This window comes from Lygodium microphyllum, chromosome 27 (genome assembly GCF_053477565.2).
Source record: "Lygodium microphyllum isolate KBCC chromosome 27, Lygodium_microphyllum_v1.1.10, whole genome shotgun sequence".
NCBI classification, from domain to species: Eukaryota; Viridiplantae; Streptophyta; class Polypodiopsida; order Schizaeales; family Lygodiaceae; genus Lygodium; species Lygodium microphyllum.
Window position 1 is genome coordinate 38,673,384 of NC_141161.1, and position 22,767 is coordinate 38,696,150.

The 22,767-nt window shown below is 41.6% G+C and overlaps 1 protein-coding gene across 2 annotated transcripts in view; it reads right to left on the reverse strand.

The window, feature by feature from the left end:
- LOC148012226 (protein MALE DISCOVERER 2-like) overlaps positions 1–19,520 on the reverse strand; it is a 58,214-nt gene extending 38,694 nt beyond the window's left edge. Inside the window, exons 1-11 of one of the 2 annotated variants that reach the window (XM_087669812.1) lie at positions 18,501–19,520; positions 18,224–18,356; positions 8,537–8,608; positions 8,196–8,339; positions 7,983–8,117; positions 5,693–5,778; positions 4,906–5,304; positions 4,489–4,676; positions 4,249–4,381; positions 3,929–4,086; positions 3,601–3,816 (exon numbers count right to left, since the gene is read on the reverse strand). In XM_087669812.1, coding sequence (XP_087525938.1) covers positions 3,601–3,816; positions 3,929–4,086; positions 4,249–4,381; positions 4,489–4,676; positions 4,906–5,304; positions 5,693–5,778; positions 7,983–8,117; positions 8,196–8,339; positions 8,537–8,608; positions 18,224–18,356; positions 18,501–18,594 — 1,758 coding nt within the window. In that variant the 5' untranslated portion in view covers positions 18,595–19,520. The remainder of the gene's footprint in view (positions 1–3,600; positions 3,817–3,928; positions 4,087–4,248; positions 4,382–4,488; positions 4,677–4,905; positions 5,305–5,692; positions 5,779–7,982; positions 8,118–8,195; positions 8,340–8,536; positions 8,609–18,223; positions 18,357–18,500) is intronic. The other variant, XM_087669813.1, reaches the window with a different exon arrangement.
- Positions 19,521–22,767: the final 3,247 nt, after the last annotated feature.

The window sequence follows — 22,767 nt, forward strand, 5'->3', positions numbered from 1 at the left end:
ATGGTTCTAGTTTATGTTTGCTAGGCTACACTGATTCTGATTGGGCAGGAGATCCTGACACCCGGCGTTCCCATGGCGGCTACCTCTTTACCTTGGACATGGCTCCCATTTCCTGGTCTAGCCGTAAACAGGAGATAGTGGCGACTTCCACAGCCAAGGCTGAGTATAGAGCTCTCTTCGATGGCACCACCGAGGCCATCTACCTGAGGACTTTACTAGCGCCTCTTCGTTTTCCTTACGACTCTACCAACGTTGTCTACTGCGACAACCAGAGAGCCATTGCCCTTGTGGGCAATCCGATCATCACACCACAGACGCGACATGTGGGAGTCTACTTCCACTTTTCCAAAGAGCATGTTGAGCTAGACACTATCCGCCTAGAGTTTGTGCCTTTATCAAATAATTTTACAAACATCTTGACCAGAGAGGCCAACCGGCCGGTTCTTCAGTAACTATTATCCAAGATGCTTGGGTACACCCTCCCCTACTTCTTCAAATTAACAGGGAGAGGGTGCTTCCCTCTTGCTTTCCCTTCCAGCTTGAGAGGAGGCAGCTTCTTCTCTTGATAGTGACAGTGATGATACTTACAGTTTTTAGACATTCATTTATCCTTTTGAATCATATTATGGATATTTGTAACTTCATCCGCATTGTTAGGATGATACGATTGTAAAAGGGTGCTTGGACAAGTGAACAATTCCCCTGCAAGAGCAATGTCCAAGTAGCACTGTTGCATAGCATTTTGCATGAGCATGACATCTTGCATCTCCCTTTGCATTATCTCATGCATTGACATTCTGTTCATGTAAACATGCATCTGTGTGCATATATCCCTTTTCGGTCTTTTGGAGTAGTGGAGTCTGGATCCACTATATTTGTGGCATTGCACATGGCAGTCTCCAAGGCAGTTTTTTCCCTAGCTTGCTTGCTTGCTTTGCTTGTTTTGCTTGCTTCAACTATTTGCGATATCCACATCTTAGTCATTTTTCTTCTTCACCGCAAACGAGTAATGGTAGGGATAGTATGCTTGTTTTGTCAAGGTCTTCGATCTGACCATCCCTTATCACTCTCCCGTATTGGGGCACGGATACTCAATAGGACGAAAACTGATTTACAACCCTTATTTAATACTAAATCTATCAAATCTAAAAAACTCTCAAAAAAAATTTCATAGCTGATTCCATCTGCCTTTGTAGGGCTTGGTAGGCCACTGGGCAACCAACGTGCACACTTTGTCCAATGCCCTATCCTCTCTGGGGTCATCACTTGGGCTCCCTTGGTAAGATAACCATTGCCGATATGCACCCTTTGTCTGATGCTCTGGCTACTTTGGGATGGGACGCCTTGGGGTAAAAGAAAAGAAAAAGGGCTTGGCTAGCCTTGATTCTCGTGGCACCGTTGTTGGGCCTAAGAGGAGGTGTTGAGCTAAAAATGCATTAGCTTCACTTAAACAACCCCAAAACATCCTTAATTAATGAAGTAATCCTGTTTATTTAAAAGAAATGTGTTCCTAGAGAGTGTCTGTGTCCCATATGCACAAATCCACTTGGGAGGGCCCAAACTTTCTACAAATAGATATGCTGCCCTCCATTCAGTTAATAATCTCATTTTTGCAAGTTTCAGGTGCTTTCAGCCTGCTGGCCACACCCCTTTCGTGGAGGACATCGCAGTCCCAATTATCCCTTGTTGTCATCTACAGTCTCGCGCCTATTTCCAGCCTTTCACCTGCAGTTTGCAACTATTTACAGCAGAGTGACTGTTGCTGATCACTCTCCAGCTGCCACCTGCTCAATTTTCTCTCTCCTCCTTGCTGTCGCTGCTGTTTTTCTCTCTCCTCAGCTTGTCGCAGCAGATTTTCTCTCCCCACTACCTGTGTTTTTAGTGTTTCTCTCTCCTCACCTATGTTTTTAGTATTTCTCTCCTCCACTGCCGTCTGCATCAGATTCAGCCTTCCTCAGCTACGTTTGTTGGTGTTCAACATCCGAAGGCTGCCTTGCTGCGATTCGGGATCTGTTCAGAGTACGACACACTCTCTAACTCATTACTCTTGCCCTGATCCTTGAGATACAAGAGTTCGAGGTTCAGTATTCATTCACTACATAGTGTGTTTGTTGCATGAGTATTGTATATTCAGCAATCATATCACTTCATTTATTTTCTGTGTTCATTGTCTATGAGTTAACCTAACCCTAACTATGTTCCTTTATCAGTCTCTGCTTTGTCGTACGGTTTCTGTTTGTGTTTCTATGTTAGGGTATTTCTTTACACCCAGTGCCAAGGAAGCAATGATGAAGCCTATTTCTACATGTACCTCTACTCCCGCCACTACGACAAAGTTAGTATTGCTTTGTATTCAATAGTTGGAGGGGTCTCCTTCGGCTATCTCATCTTCAAAGCGGTCCTAGCTCATCAATAGTGATCTTACAAGTCATATGAGTCATCAAGGTAATTGGCTCCAAGATCTCTATTCTCGTTAGTATATAGCCATAAAAAGTGACATTGATCACTACCTATTTGTGGTATTGGCACTTGGACATTGTTTTCCAATCGTCCATCGCCATGCATCATATCGAAAGTCTCATGTTCCAAACTTAGACGTCCATCCCTTCTCTGTTCATGGCCTTACCAAACTCAATGCCTAGGTTGCTGCTCCAAATCCACCTAGAAAGGGCTGCTCTGATCATGTTTAGCAAGAGCTATCACTGATGCTGCTGGGGCTGTTGCCAGCTGAGCGGGCCTAATCAACAGAACGACAAGGTGAAGATTGGCGTGGAATATCTGCTGCAGCTAAACGACGTGCTGCTACAGCAATGGCAAAGCTGGTGGAGAGCGAGATAGGCTGAGAAAGGTGTTCAGCAGTGAGCTCACAACAAAGTACGATGATTGACCTTCTACTCAATGCCATGGCTGGTGTGTGAGCTCTGATACCTTGCCAAAATGGCAGTGGAAGATGAACAAGATACAAGATGACAGCCCCGAGCTAGTGCAAAATGCATGAGTGACGGTGCTGCTGAAAGAAAGGGATAAACTCACAATGTGGTGTCTATGCCAAAAGGCAATTTAAGGGCAAGCAGGTCCTATATAGAAAATCCGTGCGACCTAAAATGTCTGGGTGACAGAGTGTCCAGCCACAACGGACAAAATTATCAAACCAACACCAACAGGCAATAAATGTCAGAGCTCCATTATGTCCCCCCACTGACTCAGTGATAGGTCTCACAACCAGGAGATAACATACAACATGTACTGCTAACACATGAAAGGAGCGCTTGCAGTCCAGAAGGATAGGAGTACAACAAGGCATGATAATGAAACCTTCCATCTAATATCCCAAGCACTAAGAAGAGGTAACCGCTCCTTTTGTAAAACCACTGGTCTATATTACTGTCAATTGTGCACTCATTTGTTTAAAATTTATTATTTAGGCATTATATTCTCATGTGTATACTTAAAACTCGCTCACTTAAAACTGATGTCAGTGGTTGCCTATAGCTAGGAACTGCAACAAGCACTCCCTCACTAGATAATGGTAACCAAGCAGATGTGCACCTGCACTTCAATTAAACTGAACACAACCTGACCATCAATCCACTTGCTTACCCATTCCGACAAGGAACCCCACTCTTTGGAGTAAACTGGCTTCCCAGATATCATTTCCAAAAGAAAAACTCCAAAATCATGGACATTACTGTCTACAACAGGTGCAAGGCGATCAGACAGTTCCAAGTCATCATGCCCAACTGCATTGCTGTGTTCACTGGAAGACTTGAGATCTTTTGGTGAACTAGATACCTTCCACACCCCAAAATCTGCTACCTGCAAGACAAAATCATAAACTGAGAAGTCCCTTGGAACAGATTTCCCTGTAAATAGGTTACAAGCTTAGATGCTTAAGCTGCTTAACAATTGCTAAATCCGTCTTCCCAACCTTTGCAGAGAAGTCCTCAGCTAGATAGACTGATTTGGTATCTAGCTTTGATAAAGTAGCAGGAGTATCCAGGACATGATGCATATAATCCAGAGCATAAGCAACTCCAGTGATTATCCGCATCCGCGTTGTCCAGTCCAACTGCTCAGATTCTTTGTCTAGCAACACCAAGCCAAATATAATTTCCAACTTAACATAAACAAACCTTCTATAAAATCACTGACTGCATTTTCTTGCAAAAATTTTGCAATCACATTTGATAGAAAGTAAGTGTTACTATTCATCTCACAAAAAAACAGGAGTAATAAGAGTAAACGCACTATGGAGGTGTTCATGAACTGTCCCATTTGGAACATACTCAAAAACAAGCATTCGTACAAATGGTTCTTCCTCAGCACAATAACCGAGTAGATTGACAAGATTTTGATGCTTCATTTGAGAAAGGCATTCAACCTGCCCACCCAGGGAGAGCATTGTATTGAGAAGGAACAGACTTGGTTATGCTGTTGAATGGAAAAAAGATAAACAAAATCATGAACTTCCAACTAGGAAAACTCTACCTTTCTCCAAAAAATCAATTCTGAGTTATTGGACCAACTTTTTGCAGACTTTCTGATACTTGTTACAGCAATTTCTACACCATTTTCCAGTGTTCCCTTAAACAATACAACATCTGGAGAAAACCCAATAATATTGCTAAAGTCTTCACAAGCATTTTCGAGTTCCTCCCTTGAGAATGCTGGAACACCTGGCAATAGTAGAACACAGATTATGGCCCCTTGCTACTTTGGCTGATGGGGAAATTATGTCATTATAATAAGGTGTTTAGCTACGGGCCTATCACAGAGAAGTTTTATTGGCCTACCACCCACCAGCCCCAAGGAATTCCTCAACAATGTTTAACCGGAGTTGGAAATTAGAAGATAACAAGGTTTGATATCAAAATTAATATAACAAGGTTGGCAGTTTAAATTCACCTTTCACAAAGCCCTTCTGAAGTTCGCCACTGATGCTGCTCTTCCAAGGTCTGACTGCAGCACCCTTGTGACGATAGCACAACACTGAAACAATAGCCACAGTAACAGCTAACAATGCCAATGAAATGACTACTGCAACCACACTTTCCGCTTTTGAAGGTGATTGATTTGGTACAAAGAATGGAGTGGATGAAGGGGAATTGATGGAAGGAGATGGTGCAGGGGAGTGGGGAGATGATGCTGGCGGTGTAGAAAAGGAAGCCGCACTGGTTTGAGAAGGAGAAGGTGATGCAGCTGTTCTAGAGCCTTCTGAGAAAACAGAATTTGATGACTCATTCAAACTCCCAGACAATGGGACCCCGGCAGAACCATCAGTCTCAAGTAACCTTCTCCTGAAAACTGGACAGCACACACCAACCTGAGCTGTAAGTAGAAAGAAAAGATCTGAACAGGATTCAACTCTTAGAAAAGAATCCCATGCACTTGCAACCTAATGACAGGAACTTTGTAACTTCACAATTATCTAATTGCCTTAACAGCTTACTGTCTCACTGGCTTCACAACCCCTGCAATAGCCATGATCTACATAGAAGATGACTTCCAATAGCAACATGTAACCAAAGTAGCATAGTTTTTCATATTTTTGTTTTCACTTAACACGTTGACCACACTTAAGTTCACCTAGCCTCAGATACTACAGCATCGACTCATTTTTTTAATAACCGAAACCTATGCCTGCTGCTAGAGCAAAAGTAGCTTTGAAGCTGATTCATCCAAAAAATCTTACTTGGAGCAATGCTTGTCAAGTCTTTTTCAGAAGACCGTTGATCATGAACACCAGTACTTGCGAAGCAATCATAACCATAGCTCAACCTGTGAGAGAACACCTTAGACTGCCAATTGCCAACTAGACAATAAAAGCATAGTATTTCTCATGCCACCATAACTTCTATTCACAATTAGAACAAGATAGAGCAAACATGTCAATCCACATAAAGTATCCGTCAAACAAAGTGAGAACCGGAAATTTTTGCAGAATCAATGACCCTGATGCGAATAACTCCGGAATTCACGCATTGAACTTTCAATCTCTAATAGAATCTCCATGTACATGAGCCTTGGTAACATAATGCATATTTACCCACAAAAAAAGTTTAGATGGGCTTATTAATCTTCCAAAAGAATCTGCAATATTTTGGCATAGCAATATTGTGCCAAATCATTTTTTGTGCCACCTTGACTTTCAGGATCAAGTATGATTTGAAAAGGACCTTTACCAGGCCATCAAGGAACAGAAGGCCATAATATTCCTTTATGTACCATTAAAGAGCTCATAGGACTACCATGACACAGGAATACTACTCACAAATGAAGTATGTTTTAAACCAACCTCAGCAAAAGGTGGCACCACACTTTTGAAAGAGGCCATTGACATATAAGAATGAGACATAAAAGCCAATGTACATCCTAGCACATCTGAGCATCACATGAGGAATACAACTATAGCCTGCCAAAGTTATAAAAGACAACCATCTCCTAGGTGAGAGGAGGCACCTCAATTAAACAGCAAGAATTTGGAGTTTTGCGGAGTTTCGAATAACTATGGAATCATGAGAAATAAGAAAATGGAAATGTGGAGATGAGAATGAAAATGGAATTGAAAACAACAAAAATTTGGATTTGGGCAAATACCGGTTAACTATTCTACGTCCTCTCAACTCTCATACAGGGTGACTCAAGTCTCATACATTTGTGGCCAGACCATGTTTGAAACTCCCACATTGATCCATTCCTCATTGACTGTCTCTTGCTGCTCCTTGTTGTGAATGTGCATTGGTGGTTTGCCTATGGGTTGCCTATGGGTAAACCTTGGACCATTATCATATTGAGTGGATTTACATTGTCCTCATTGCTCTTATTTATGTTTTATGTTGTCCAATTACTAATTAAGTGCATGATTCTGCAAGAATATAACTCTCACACACTTTCAAAGCATCCAAATGAAGGATAAGTTGATGAATTTAATGGCTAGCAAGGCACTTAAGATAAGCTTTCCAATGAGGCCAGAAAGTGTGGACAAGCTTCCATGATACTCCTTGCACTCTCATGCAAGCTAGAGACTCCAATCAAAGGCTCTCCCCGACTTCTCTCGGTCCACCACAGATCCAACATATTGAAGGAATGGTTCCATCATTGTTCAGCAAAATGCTCATACGTGACAATATTTACCCCCACATATCATATTGAGAGGATGGTTTTGCGAATGTGGAGGTGCCACCTAGTTTCAAACAAGTTTGAACTTATTACTTCTAAAACATCTTGCTATAGCCTATATCAAAAGAAAATGGAAATTTCTGTGTCCCAACTAATGCATTCTGAAGTTTTCCCTTTTTGCATTCATGGTGCAGCTTGTGTTGTTTACAGCCCCTTTGAATGCCACTTACCCAGGTGTCAGGCAACAATCATGTTCTACTACAACATATCTGACTTGGGCCAAGTTTACAAAGGTTTGACATTTTGTGTTCAGCTGCCCATTTAAGCTTGTGCAGTCACTTAGATAGTTAGCTGTCCTGAACCGTAAGGTTCATCTATATTAATAATCAAAACATTACAGAAACTTATTTAGCCATTAAACACACAACAACATTTAATGAAAAGCCAGCAAAAAGCAATTGAATGAGTCCTCCACTCTGCTAAGCCTTTAAACCATTATATGCAGTTAATGTTAAGCCTGGTAAATATATCCCTAGGAAAACAAGGAGAAATCGAAACACATCCAAAGTTCTCTGTTATACCTAAAAGATACTTTGCATAGAATTTTGAGAAGACCTCTACAGAACAAATGTATTTCAAACTACCAGGAGTGGAAACCTTTAGAGCACATCGACATCTAAAGAAACAATAAAACATCTATGATCCATCATGAGGTATGATATCATTTGATTCCTGCCATTACACGTACAGCTTTCAAAACAATCAAATTATAACTTCAAATTTCAATCTTAACCAGATACAAGAACTCCATTGACCCATAACTTCAAATTTCAATCTTAACCAGATACAAGAACTCCACTGACCCAGCATTTGCTGCAAGTGCTCCTCCCGGGATAATTCTCCTTGGCTTATTTATGCCAATTCTTAATTCGTGAATATTCCTTAAACCCCCTAGCTCTGGTGGTATGTTTCCTTCAATTTCATTATTTTCAAGGTACCTGTAGAAGAAAATAAGATGAATTATAACATAGCTGATCTCAATTGTCTTTGTCAGCTTATAAAGTTTAGGTTCTTACAGCCTGGTCAAGCTTGAAAGGTTTCCTAACTCATGAGGTAGTTCACCAGTCAATCTATTGCAAGCCAAGTCAAGGACCTCCAAATATTCTAATTCACCAAGCTCGAATGGAATGGCACCCATAAGACAATTATCCCGCAAAAGCCTGCATGTAAGTCATGGTTGACAAATTAGCTCTATGTTTACACATTCATACATCCAAAGCGCAAGTTTTGATTAGGAAATGAAACTATATATGCATCTCCTGATTTATATCGAAGACATGACAATTTGACAGGATAAAAATGCTAAAAAAGACCACTAGGCACCTTTTACAGCAGGGTCCAGCAACTGATAACTTACAGTTCTTGAAGGTTTGTCAGTTGCCCAAGTTCTGGTGCTAATATCCCTCTCAATGAATTGCCTGTGAGATTTCTGTAGCAATTAAATGGCCAGCAAGTCACAAGATAATAACTCAAAGTCCAAACTTTATACTACAAGATGATGCTAGCAGAAACTGTATGAACGGCAAATCAAAGGTGCACAACAATGCACAGTAGGATGTTTCCATCAAACATTGGAACGCATAAAGAATAAATCTAGGCCACACATCATACACCACTACTTTTTCCATTGAAGTCCAATCATGTCTTACAATAAGTACTAGGACTACATGCAAAGACTCTCAACAGGCCATACAGCTGGACTTGAGAACTAAGTGCTAAATTTATGATCCAGAAAACCCTCACAATTATACTCATTTCAAATTTTGGACAATTTCTTGCCCACATGTGCAGTCTACCATTTCATGTTTTGTTGAGATGTTCGAGAGACAAGAAAAGCATGCAAGTGCCTGTTGAGCTAAAACATGCTTTACAGCCAATTAACTCCTTTAAACAGGCCCAAAACACGCTTAATTAATGAAAAACGCAAAATTGGTGTGCAATTCGAGAGAGTTTCAGTGATCCCCCAAAACCCTAATTTTTTGCGACACCCTTCAGCATCTATAAATAGACAGGCTGCCCACCATTCAACCTCATTCCTTTGGTGCAGATTTCAGCCAACAGCCTTCATCCAGGTGGTGGTCTACCCTTTGCAACGGCTGCCACACCTTCCATAGCTCCTCCAGTGCCTAGCGTATTCATCTATTGCTGCCCCTCACTATCTGGGGCCCTCCCTCCAACTACATTCGGCATCCTTGTCATCGCCAACTCCTCCTCCTCCTACTTGCATTTGGACTCCACAATCCCTAGCATCAGGTGGCAGCCCTTCCACATCATCAGGCAACCTGCTGTTGTCTATGTTTGGTCTTCCTTACCTAGCGGCAGCTAGCATTAATCATCCTCCTCCTAGCGGCTCCTCAATTGTTGCATTTGCAGCTTTCTGGTGTCTCCACCCTCCTCAGGCATCATCCTCTACAGTCGTCTCAATCTCCTCACACTCTAGTGATCAACGTTTGGTGTTTCCCTCACTCCGTCACTTTGACTGGTGGTCACAGCACTTCGAATCCATCTCCAATGGACGTCACTCTCTAACACTCCATTGCTCTACCCTTGGGCACTCTATACACTCTTGCATTCATTTACAGCATTCATTCACTTCAGAGTTTCTTCTCCCTATATTTGTCTCTATGTTAGAGTTTTGAGTTTTGCATTTGCGTTTCATTTGGTGTTTGGCCTTTCGAGTTTGAGTTTTGCTACTCTATCTGAGCCTTTGAGTTTTAATCTTGGTCATACATGTATTTCCTCAATGCAAACCCCACCATATCTTCACATGGTATCAGAGCCGATGCTCTTCTAAAGAGTATCCTGTAGTGATTGTGGAGACTAGTCTTTGTGCGAGACTCACACGCAACTCGATTCTGACTCATAATGTCTCAAGCGCCTTCTTCTAGGGTTTCTATAAGACCCTATCAGGGTTCTCCATCATTGGAGACTCTGAGAAGCTATTATGGTCTCGAGGAGGAGGTAGGCACACCTTTACCTTTACCATTTTCTTCTTCACGTTTTCGTCATCTTATAGAGAACGAGTTTGAAGAGTACTTGCGCATCATGTACGATTCGGTTTACACCCTCCAACGAGTACTACTACTCCGTCTGGACCGATTGGTAAGACTAGCTACCTCTCTGAACTTGGAGAGATCACAACATTACACACGTCTGGCGATCCATCTCCTTCATCACAACTAGACCTTATGTCAAGTTCGAAGAACCCCATTGAGTCACATGAGCCAAAACCCTCTCCTGTTTCTCCTTGATGTGCCGGGTCCAGATGGTTTTCAGTATATTAACTTTAATAGAGGAAGCCCTTGAAGTAGTCACCCTTCATTAGGTATATCTCTACCATCTGTTTCATTTGAGCAAGTAAACCACACTTCTCAACTCCTTCCCATCCCACCACTATCTTCTCAACATTTTGATCTCCTCACATCTTTATTCTAAAACCTAGAATTACACTCCACTTCCGCTCAAAAAACACTAGGGGTTGGATCTTCCATCTCCACTCCTAGAACTTTCTCATCCCCATCCCCCCCATCTACCTACCCTCCATTCACTCCACCTCTTGGTGCATCATTAGGGGAAATGCCACCCTTTAATGTTGTACCTTCCACATACCCCATCTTTTCCACATCCTTACACTCTGGGACAGCTATGATGGGCATTCCCCTCACTACCCCGAACACTCACAACCTTTCCACACGACCTTTCAAACACATGGATATCCATCCTCTGCTTATGGACTGTCATCACATATCCCTTGGGTCACTCCTACGCGAGGATTTCCATCTTCTACTCCCTGTGTCCCTATCTCTCCGCCTAAGCCTCCTCATGCAGTTACCATGCCCATACCTAATCCAACCATGCCCACATTTGATATCACTGTGCATACTTCTCGTATACGCGGTGGGTACTTTGGGATTCCTTCCCAAATGTGCACCCTTCCTTTTCTATCCCCCCTATCCAACATACACCCATTACACACCTTCTCTATCTCCTAGCACTACCACTCCTGTTGCGACGGCCAAGAATGCCTTCACAAATAAGACACATTTTAACAGGTCAAATTTCACCACTTGGTTGAACTTCATGCAACAAGTGCTTGAATCTCGACAACTTTGGGATCTCGTCATCCGTACCAAAGCCTATGCCAGACCCTTGATTAGCTCACTCAGCTCACATCCGTCGATAGAGAGTCCGCAATGCACCAGCCAATGTTGAGTTAATGCAAGGATTGCTTCCTGAGTTCCACTCTCAATTACAACACTTTCCCCTCACATCTGAGCATTGGAGTCATCTCATTGATCGCTATGTAGCAAGAGATCGCACTCCACATATCAATCTTGATTTTGAGCTTCAAGAATTTTCCATTAAGGAAGAAAATGATCTGACAATCAAGTTGGGTAGTTATTCACCATGTTTGCCAGTACTAGCTCCCAAAAGTCAAACAATTAGATCATATTCTTCTTGAACAAGCTACCCGACAAATAGTTCCATTTTATCCAACACATTATCAAGCAAGGATTGGTTATTTGGGAGGGAAAACCAACAATGGCAAGAACTCACAAGATGCAAAGGCAAGCCAAAACAAGGGTGATACCCTTTCTCTAACAGAACCCAAGAAACACGACCCCTTTGGTAGCAAATTCCTAAGAAAAATAAGTTTGACATACACTGCTAGCAATCAGGCCATGTGGACGAGGAGTGTTGTACCAAGGCCCAAGGACTTCTAACCAAGAAAACCACAGCACAGCACTATAACTACCCTACTTCGGCTGGCCAGTCCACTGGAGCTACACCTCCCATTGTTGCACCCTTTGCTCCATCTACCCCACTGGCTATTGGACATGTGGGCGGACAATCTCAGCAACCTATAACTTTCACTGCTCCTGAAGGATTAGCTTATTGGTCTGCTACTAGTGGCTCACTTTTGCACTTTATGCATCCATTCTTAGGACATCCACTGCACCTTCTAGGACCTCTTTCCCACCTCGACATATGCACTGGTGGCCACACACTTGGCCTTTCCCTTTTTAGAATTCCATTGCATACTTACATACTCATTGCATTGCACTTACCTTCGCTTTCCTTTACTTTCAATTTTGCTTTTTGAAGCATCTCACTTCTCACCTCTATGCTTGCAAATGTTGATCTCTTTTGCAGGGTTTTATATTTTAGTGTAGGACTAACATATAGGTTCATACTAGTCCTTCCTAAGCTGGAGATAGAAGCTACACATCGTTTCTTTCATGGTTCCATCTACTTGGAGTTTTGCTCTTCTACCAACATGGAGGCTTCCCTCCTGTGACGAATCATGCAGCACATCTCTCCATGCTATCATGGCAGTGACTTCTATCCTTGCTCTTCCAATAGGGATACTTCATCATCTTCCTCATGATTCTCAGCACCACACAAGGACCAACATCCTCAAGCTCCTCTTACTTCTTCGACATCGACATCCAAGTTGAGAGAGGATTTCTACCCTTCTTGGTATCAACATCAACCCTCCCCCCCTCCTAGTTGTACCTTCCCCTATGCATTGCATAATTTCATCATGTTTGCGAAGAGGGCTGGGGGAACTAAACAATTTCCCCATGAGGAGCACTGTCCAAGTGGCACCTCCTGCATGAGCATTCTTCAGCATATAGCATACTATGCATCCCATTGTGCAAAGCACGATTGGAAGCATCCTAAGCTCTTTTCACCGACGGATTACACCACCATCCTCTAATGGATAGGTAAGCTGGTTTTTGTTTAGTGATGTGTTGGATGTACCATCCCTACTCTTGTCCTCTGGGTCACTCTTACTTAATTGGCCATAACCTATAAAATTAACCTTTCCAACCCAAAACAAAAAACAAAAACACAAAAAGTTCAATGTGGTTCCGTCCATCTTTATAGAGCTTGGTAGACCATTGGGCAACCAACGTGCACCCTTTGTCCGATGCCTTGTCCTCTCTAGGGCGACTACTTAGACTCCTTAAGTAAGATAACCATCGCCTCTGTAGTCTTGGTAGGCCACTAGGCAACTAATGTGTATCCTTTCGTCTGATGCCCTAGCAGCTTTGGGATGAAACACCTTGGGATAACACTTGCTAGCCTCTCCTTTTCGCTCAGTTTTGGGCTTAAGAGGGGGTCTTGAGCTAAAATACACTTTACAACTAATTAACTTCTTTAAACAATCCCAAAGCACGTTTAATTAATGGAAAACATAAAATTGATGCGTGGTTTGAGAGAGTTTCAATGATCCCTGTCATGAGGACATGAAATTTTGAGATGCTTTAATCTTGCTCTTAACATTTGATTAAGTTATTAATCAAATGTCCAAGGTTGTTAAGCACATGTTGCACATCGCAATTATTTTAAGGTAACAAGCCAAGGCCCTCGAGAATGCAATGGGTATCAAAGGCAAAAGTTGTGATAAGTTATGCCGACTCGATTTTTGTAGTCAATTGGAATCAAATGTGACCCTAGAACAATGGTTTGACATGTCAATGGTGGCACTAGGGACTAGCATTAATTAATTAATTAATACCAATCTAAGGGTCAACAAAGGTTTAAGACCACTTCAAGTTGCACATGGCCTAGCCAATTAAATTATGGATGGGCACACATGGGTCAAAAGGGCTGAATTTAATTTTCACAATTATTTAATCTAAAAATTAATTAAATGGCTAGATAATGCAGAAAAATGAGTTTAGAAGGTTGCCACTTGGCAAAAATTCCCATGTAAGATTGAAAAACGTCTTTGGAGGCTAGAGAGAGACATTCAAGGCATTTAGCTTGCAAGAGAGAGGAAGGAGATGTTATTGGTCTGTTCTACAGCAATTGAAGGACCTTCTAAGACAGCCAGGGGCAGGAGAAGAGCAATCAACAAGTGACAGCAATTTTGAGGGTTCTTGGAGATGGTGACAGCAACTGATGGCTGGCAACAACAAATTCCGGCATCCCTCGCAGTAGGCGACAACTCCTAGGCAGTATTTGACAAGCCGCACCCAATTTGAATACCTTTCTCACGAAGAATTCCTGATTTTCTCTTTTCTCGCATTCTCTCACCTTCTCCAACTTGTGCTCAGTAAATCTCAGCATTTCTCTGCCTTTTGGATCAGATTTCAATCAAATTTGGTGGATAGCAAAGAAATCTCTGTTGTAAACCCTTAATTTCTGCAGAAATTAGGGTTTAACCACCACCTCAAGACCAGTGACAGTTGGTGAAGGCATTGTACACTGAATTCAACACATGAAATTTGTATAATTGTCAAGAAATTCAGATCCCAACCCATTCATTGTAATTTGGGGCAACATTTGGCCAATTGGAGGTTCCTTTTGTGCAAGTCCTAAGTGGAAAAACAAGAGCCCGAATTGATTGCTAATTGTTGCTACAGCAAAGGGACTTTTGGAACAACAAAGGAAATTGTAAATCCTAGTTTGTACTCATTCCATTGGCAATCAAGTTAAAGAAATACCAAAAGGGACACCAATTTTGGGGGGAAATAGGGTGTCCAATCTCCGAGATTATTAAGGTAATTTGTGCAATTGAATATCCTCGTCCTCAAAATCCGACAATATAACCAAGGCATTTGCCCCATATCCATGTGCTTTAGAAGTCAAGGGCTGATGCACATCCATTGTGGTAGAGTGCTGCTATCTGCAGTCCCACGGAATAATGACTTTATTGTTCTTGTCCTAGGCCATACACTTGGGGGGAACACTAATGGCTCCTGTCGAGCCTTACAAATAGAGGTTGCCTTAATGCTCAAAGGTGTAACACCAACACCTTGGGACAAAGACTTGTCCATGCCATGCACATAGATACGTAGGGCATTCTATATATCCTCCAAGGATCCAATGTTCTAAACATCTTTCGACTTTTTATCCTTTTTTGAGTGCACTTCTTGCTAGCCATGGGAATCATTAGTGAGATGTAAAAGGAATTGTTTGTCTTTGCCCAGATTCCCCCCCATAGGCATCTATGTGCATATGCCAAGAAGAACCATCCTATTGTACAATGGGTACATCATTTGTTTGTCTTGTCTCTTCTTTGATTTTAGTACATTCACTACTTGGTCAAACCTGGTGAGACATATCCTTGACTCCCCAAACCTATGGAACCTTGTGCAAGGATTGGAACATTATTCCATACGATGTTGTCTACTAATGGAAGGCTAGATATGCCTTCACTATTGTCAAGTTGATGCAAGGTCTCTTACCTGAATTTCATTCACAGCTTCAACATTTTGACTTAACATTCAAGCATTGGGCACACCTGACTGACTGCTATGTAGCTCCGAATAGCACCCATCACATCAATTTCGATCATGAGCTCCGAAACTTTAAAATCACTGACCAGGATGACTTAAAAGTCAAGTTGGCTGAGTATTAGTGCCTTCTCACCAAGTTCTCTACCACAACGACTCCTAAGTCCTTTGACAATCAGGTCACATTGTTTCTAAACAAGCTACCAAGGAAATACCTCTATTTTATACAACAAGTGATCTCACAATCCACCATCCCAACATTCTATGAATTTGAGTGTCAACTACTGCCTTACACTCAATTGTTCAATCAATTTCATAGTTTGACCTCTACAAAGGGGGCTCTTGCTCCTTCTTCTCAAAAGGGACAGCAAAGGAAGGGTAAACAAAATCAAAACCAAACTAGTGAGACCCAAGGAAACTCCCAATCATCTCTAAAACCCAAGTGGTAGAATGTACCGAAGAAAAATCGGTATTGCCAACATTGTCAAAAGGCTGGTCATTTTAATGAGTGTCGATCAAAGGCACAAAGCACAACACCAAAAGATAATACTCAAACCCCCACTCCTCAATCAGGCAATCCCCAATAAGGGAGACAAGGTGGTAGCAACCCTCAACAAGGGCAGTAGCAAGGCCAAACCCACACTACCACCAGTTAGTCATCATAGTTGACAACGTTCTCAATGGCAAAGGGCTTGTTTGACTAGTCACAGTCAAGAACTTCAACTACTCCTTGGATTGTGGACAGTGGAGCTACCCATCACATGACCCCCGTCACGAACATTTTTCTTTCGTGAGCCCCTGCAACCAAGCACGTCCGAGTTGGAAACAATTCCTCAGTCACACCATTCAGACTCACGGTCACATCAATTTTGCCACTAGCTAAGACCCGGATCGCGCTACACTTGATGATGTATACTACATTCCCTAGCTTGGAGTGAACTCGTTATCTGTTCAGCAACTTTGCCAGTTTGGTCAAGCGGCCTTCTTCACAACAACCACAATCAAGGTCCTTCACTCTCAGACTAGTTTAGTGATTGCTCGCCGTGAGGCACAACCTAGTGGCCTGTACCACATGACAGATTCTTTCCAAGCTAACAACCGAGGGCTCTAAAATCCACTGCTTCCAAGCTTTAGCCACTACACGAAAGTCTACGAGTACTGAGTGTCTTTGTCATTTTTGCCTAAGACGTCTCGAATACAACTCTCTTTATGAGTTATCACGTCAACAGCTAGTTGATGGCCTTCTCCACCTTAAGCCATCATAGGACATTTGTAAAGCTTATCAACTTGGGAAACGTCATACCCTATTCTCTCAGTAGTCTACACATAGAGTTGAGGCGCCTCTTAGATTGATCCATGTTGATCTTTGTGGGCCGACATCCACCACGGCCTTAAACAGTGCACTATACTTATTTTTATTGTGGATGATCATCCTTGTTACATATGGACGTACTTTCTTAAGCATAAGTCCGACGCCTTCACATATTTTTCTACTTGGGTAATGTTGACACATAACCAAACTTGTCATCGTGTTGGATATATGAGGAGTGATAGTGGGGGCGAGTTCACCTCTCACAAGTTTTCCAAGTTTCTACAAGAGCATGGCACTTCACGCCAACTTACCTCTACCAACTCCCCTTCAAAGAATGGAGTTGTAGAGCATGGAAGCCAAACCATCATGATCATGGCACACTCTATGCTATTCGTAGCAGAGCTCCCAGAGTACCTTTAGATTGAGGTTGTTAACACTTCAGTGTACATCCTCAACTAGAGCCCCGCCGACTGCGGTTGTTCCTCACCGGCAAGGTAACGCATCTCGTGGAGGGATCCTGGGAGGTGAAGAATCTGTTGGTATCAACAAGCCATGTGGGTTTCCAAGATCCTTCCGGCTTGCATGTCCAACTTCATTTGCATCGTTGTTTACAGCTGATTACAAGCACATTCTAAGCTGAATAGTAGGCAGGAAGCTAATTAAGTGCTAGCTAATTAATGTGATAGGTAAGCACAAGACCTTCATGCAATGGCTGGAGCAAAATAAAAGCAGACTCTGATAGTTATTTTCCCCCCCAAAACTGGCTGAGGTTGGACCTGATCTTGCTGTGCCACCATCTCCTCATTTCCCCACACATGGTCCTTTGCCTGCTACGTGCTGTCACAAGGCTGGATGTCACATCATCAGTAATGGTGCCTGAGCCCACAGCAGAAGAATGCACTAGAAGATGAAATGCAAACTGCACCTTCAAAAGTCATATGATATAAATTACAAAAACCTAACATCTTAAGGCAATCAATTTGCAGAAATGCCAGACAATAAGAAGCCAAAACTTGTTGCACAATTTTGCCATGTGCACAATCTTTAAGCTACTTGCAGTTGACATTGTACATAGCTAATTGGGTTTTTTTTTTTCACTCTCCTTTTCGGGATGTTGCAGTCTACTTGTACTTTTGAATAGAACACCTCATTATTCATTCTGGAAGTCTAGTCAAAGAAAAAGTACAAATGAAACAAATTGCTACAGAACACGGGCGAAGCAGGAACTCGGTATGCATGAGGTCAAGCAAATTTTCAAAAGCAATGAAGGAAAATGGCAAAAGAAGAGACATTTCCTTATCAAATTCCCAGTATCAAAAATGAGAATAGTTAAAATAAATATTATATTTTCCACACGTTAAGCCCTTATTCACCCCTGCCTCAATATCAAACAGAAACTGATGGCATGCATATGATATGCCAGACAAAAAACTGTCAATCAGAATTCCCATTAGCAGTTATGAGGCTGCCAGGAAAGGCTTACAGGCATGTTACTTTCAATTCGTTGCAGTGAACCCCAAACCACTTGCATGGGTCCTCATCATACACATTCCAATTAGACAGCACACGATTTGGGTCATGTTCAATTCTTGAGCGGAAGTGCAGCAAAGCCCATCCTGTATGTAAAGCTTGTTAGAGAGCTAGACTACAGAATTTGATATTCTCCACCTAGGTTTAGTAGAAAGGAGGTGGAGAAAAAGAAAATCAATGAGCTTCACTTGGAACTTGATGGTTTGGAAATTAGAATTTAGATCACACACCATCTGGCGATAGACTAAGGGCAGCTTGCATTAGAAATGCAACTTGTGCCAACAGCATCAATATACGGACTCCCATTCGAACTGAATGTAGCATGCCCTCTAAAGAATCAGCTCAATCACAGCAATTGTATCAGAACCAGCTGGGTTCACCCAAACTTTGACCTTGCAAACTCCGCTTATGCAATGCTATCTCGAGGAGCTCAAAACCGCTTCGATTTGGACAAGAAACCGCCGATGATGTTCACAGTTTCAGCACTAACCAAATCCAAAGGAACCTAATTCCAATCGCCCGTTGCTTTCCTTAATAGGCCCAGCAAAACTTATGAAGGTCCTTCTCCAAAGACGCAGGAGAAGCTATTAGTCTTTCAATGTTCATGCAGATGATGCACATTCAACTTGGATTGGTTGTCGACTATATCAACTGTACTTAGTTCTATTCCTTCGCTGTTTGCTCTGTGATGCTGTATCCCTTGACGTAAACACAGGGCAAGCTATTACTCTGTCACTGTTTAGCAGATGATACACCTTCGCTGCTATAACTTCACTGTTTGCTCTGCGATGCAGTACGTCTGTACTCCACTAAGGCTCTGTTTATCCTGTATTGTTTTGCTTCACCTGTATTGAATAATTGTCTCAAGACCAACAAATGCAAAAGCCTGTAGCGTTATGCGTCACCTATACCTGCTTTGTTTATCCTCTATCGTTCTGCTTCACTTGTATTGAGCTATTGTCCTCAAAGACAAACCCACGCAAAAGCCTGTATTGTATTATTGTGCCCAAATGTAACAGCTGCTCTCTTTATCCTTAGCTTGATGCGCAAGCCAGAGCTCCTGATTTTGTCGGCTGTCTCCTTCTCTCTGTTCTTTGATGGCAGACTCTCTCTACTGCCTGTTGTTGTTGCAGGTCAAAAGGGGAACGAGCGCCTTTTTAGGCGAGGGAAGGTAAGGCTGGTAAGGATGATGGCTCCACCTAATCTTGATGACAACCTTTGAAATGGGGATGGGGGGGGGGGGGGGGGGGGGGGGGGCTGGTGCGGGGGAAGGAAGAGAAGAAAAGAGAGGAATAAATAGAAAAGAGAGCTTTTCTGATTCTGTGCAGAGACCCAAGAAGCTACACAGAGAGAGAGAGACAGAGAGAGAGAGAGAGAGAGACCTGGTCGCGGGAACAAGTGGAAGAAGGGAAGGTGAGTCGGGACAAAACACCCTTGAACGAACGATTATCGCTAGGCCTACCAGGATCCGATTGTGTTCTTAGCCCGGAAGACTAATCCATGCACCCTTTAATTAACAATTATCACTAAGACTAATCAACACCCCACTATTCATCACCAACTAACAAAAACAAATGGCCAACAAACACACCCAACGATTCAATTAATAATACACATATATCACCAAAAGACAAAGTCCGCTTGCTCCTTACAACACTTGCCTACATTCCATGATACACCACAATAAAAGTCCACCTTATTGCAAATCAACAACTACCTTGTCATAAATCAACAATCCCGGCTAGGGAATTGGTGTAAGCCCCAATGTTCACGCAAAACTATCCTTCTCTATAATTTTCCTAGTTGGATTTTTGGAAAACTAGTTCAAATTCGAGTCTGTCCTTATGAAATCCGACTACTTTTTTGATATTTTAGTTATAAACCAACTCTAATCCATATTTTTTTCCCCCAAAAATCAATCATATTTCAACATCTTCCTTTTTTTCCATTTGATAGGAAGAAAGTTTTTCATGAACACTAATCAACCCTCCTACATACAGAAATTAAGAGCTCTAGCACACAAAAGTGAGAGCCCAAAGGGAATATCTCAAACGGGAAAACCAACTAGGAAACACACCAAAGCGAAACACTTTAATAACAAGTTGAGATCCTCATTAAGGCCTATCAATCCCATCGAAGAATGTGATACATGTTGTCAATATACGCATTTCTTGCTGACATAAGGAAAAAGCCAAGTCAAAAGGCGAGATACTGCATTTTGTAAGATGTGTAAGTAAATAAAAATAAAGCTCATTATGTTATTTCACATAAAAATACATGGATGTGCAAGCTTTGTTTAAGTATGTGGAAAACCCAATAAGCACAAATCTGTGTTTGTACCTATGCCTATATTCTATTGCTACCTAATGTCTAAAATTTTAGCAAAGCCTAAAAGTGAAGCCTCTATCTAGCTCAAACCTTAAAAAAAGAAGGAAGTTGGACTTTCACAGTTACAAAATAAACATTGAATCAATACAAGAAAATCATGTGTTTTATATTTATGTCTTTGCCAAATTCATATTGCTAGCTGGCTTGGCCCGTGCTGATGGCCAAGCCTACTAACCGCGTTTCACACAATTTGCAACATTATCATGAAGCTCACAAGACTAAGCATCGCCGTGTCATAGTTGCTTCCCTTTGCTCATAAAAAATAAAACAAACAACATGCTTTATACATATCAAAGCCAATCACTTTGCACTTTGCAATAATGATGTATTTTTTAAACCTACTTGAAGCTATGATACAATTTTTTAGATATTGAATGTAAGTTTATTGAGTCAAGCATTTTATACCTTTTATAACTTGCTTTGTAAAACCTTCAAACTATAGCATCACAATATTGGCCTCTCATTGTGAATTAAGATTTGTGTGGAAATGTGCCATTTTGAAGTTCATTGAATTAAGATTTGTGTGGAAATGTGCCATTTTGAAGTTCATTGTGCCGCATTAGCTTCACATTTTTCTAAGCAACACATATTCTTCCCTTTATAGCCACAACATGAAGGGGATGCACCTTGATCACACTTTGCATACATGCTTTGGCTAGATGTATATAGATTTAGCAACTTGAGTTAAGATTTAGTTTCTTCATTGATACACCTATGTATGTATACAGATGTAGGTGCATCTATAAATGATCATGCACATACGCATGCGTGCACACATGCACACTCTCTCTCTCTCTCTCTCTCTCTCTCTCTCTCTCTCTCTCTCTCTCTCTCTCTCTCTCTCTCTCTCTCTCTCTCTCTCTCTCTCTCTCTCTCTCTCTCTCTCTCTCTCTCTCTCTCAAAATGAAAAAATGCACAAACACTTTAATTTACATTGTGATTTGACCCATTATTGCCCAATAAGCAAAACACTTTGATTGTAATTTTATCAAGATGTCACTTTGGAGATTAGCGTCACTTTATAGGAAGTGAGGTGTCAAGTGTTACCTATTTCTTTGGATAATTTCTCTAAATTTATATTAAGGCTACTTAGAGCAATAAAGAAAACTTAGCCCCAAATCACCGAACTATGTGAAGCAAGAAGACTACTTAAGAGCATCTTCACATGCTTAAGAGCTCCCATGTCAGGAGCAACCTGTAAAAGGGGATATTGTGAAAGTCAATGGTGGAAAAATCTATTCATAAATACATCTTACACATGCATTCTAATGACATCTACTAAAATGGACAAAATCCTACATTGATTCACAATAATCATCACTTAATCATGAGTTGGTGTTCTTTTTAACATTCTAAACTTCCATGCACTATCTACATGGTCTCCATCATTTGAGGGATGTTATCTTCTATGTGAATAGGTCCTTGTATATGTACACCTACCCACTCTTTGATGGATCCATCCCTTGATATATGGATTAGATGGTGTGTATAGCACATCCAACTTTTATTCCTAAAATGTTATTACCCTTTCAACCTATTGTTTACCATGTTTACTATTTTCTATTCTAAGAGTTGATCTTTAATGGGATTATTTGATTAATACACACATTACAATATTGGTCCCTTAAAATCTCTGTGTGTGTGTGTGGCAAAGCAGATCACATGCGAATCTAATATCTCAAATCTTAGATACATACAATCGATACTTTTTCCCATGTTTATGCTTTCTTGCTATCTTAGAGCACTTGTTGTGTGTATGGAAGGTTAAACCATGGTGTGACATTCCACACGCACGCGCACACACACTTACACACACACACTCTCTCTCTCTGGTGCACAGATCGGATGTTGTATGCTCGCGTAGTGAGCGCCGGAAGGTCCCCAAGAACAAAAGAACTCTACTTTTTGCACAAAACTCAAGGTAGAAAGCATGCACGACATGAACAAGAGACCAATTGGGTGCAATCTCCCCCCATGCCTTGTGTGAGCGCTCCACAAAGCATGTATTTTATGTATTAATCATCTTCAAGCTCAAATAATAGCCCAAATTACAAAATAGCACGCTTTTGGCTTTTGAGTTTGCTTTAGCACAAAATAGAAATAAAGCTA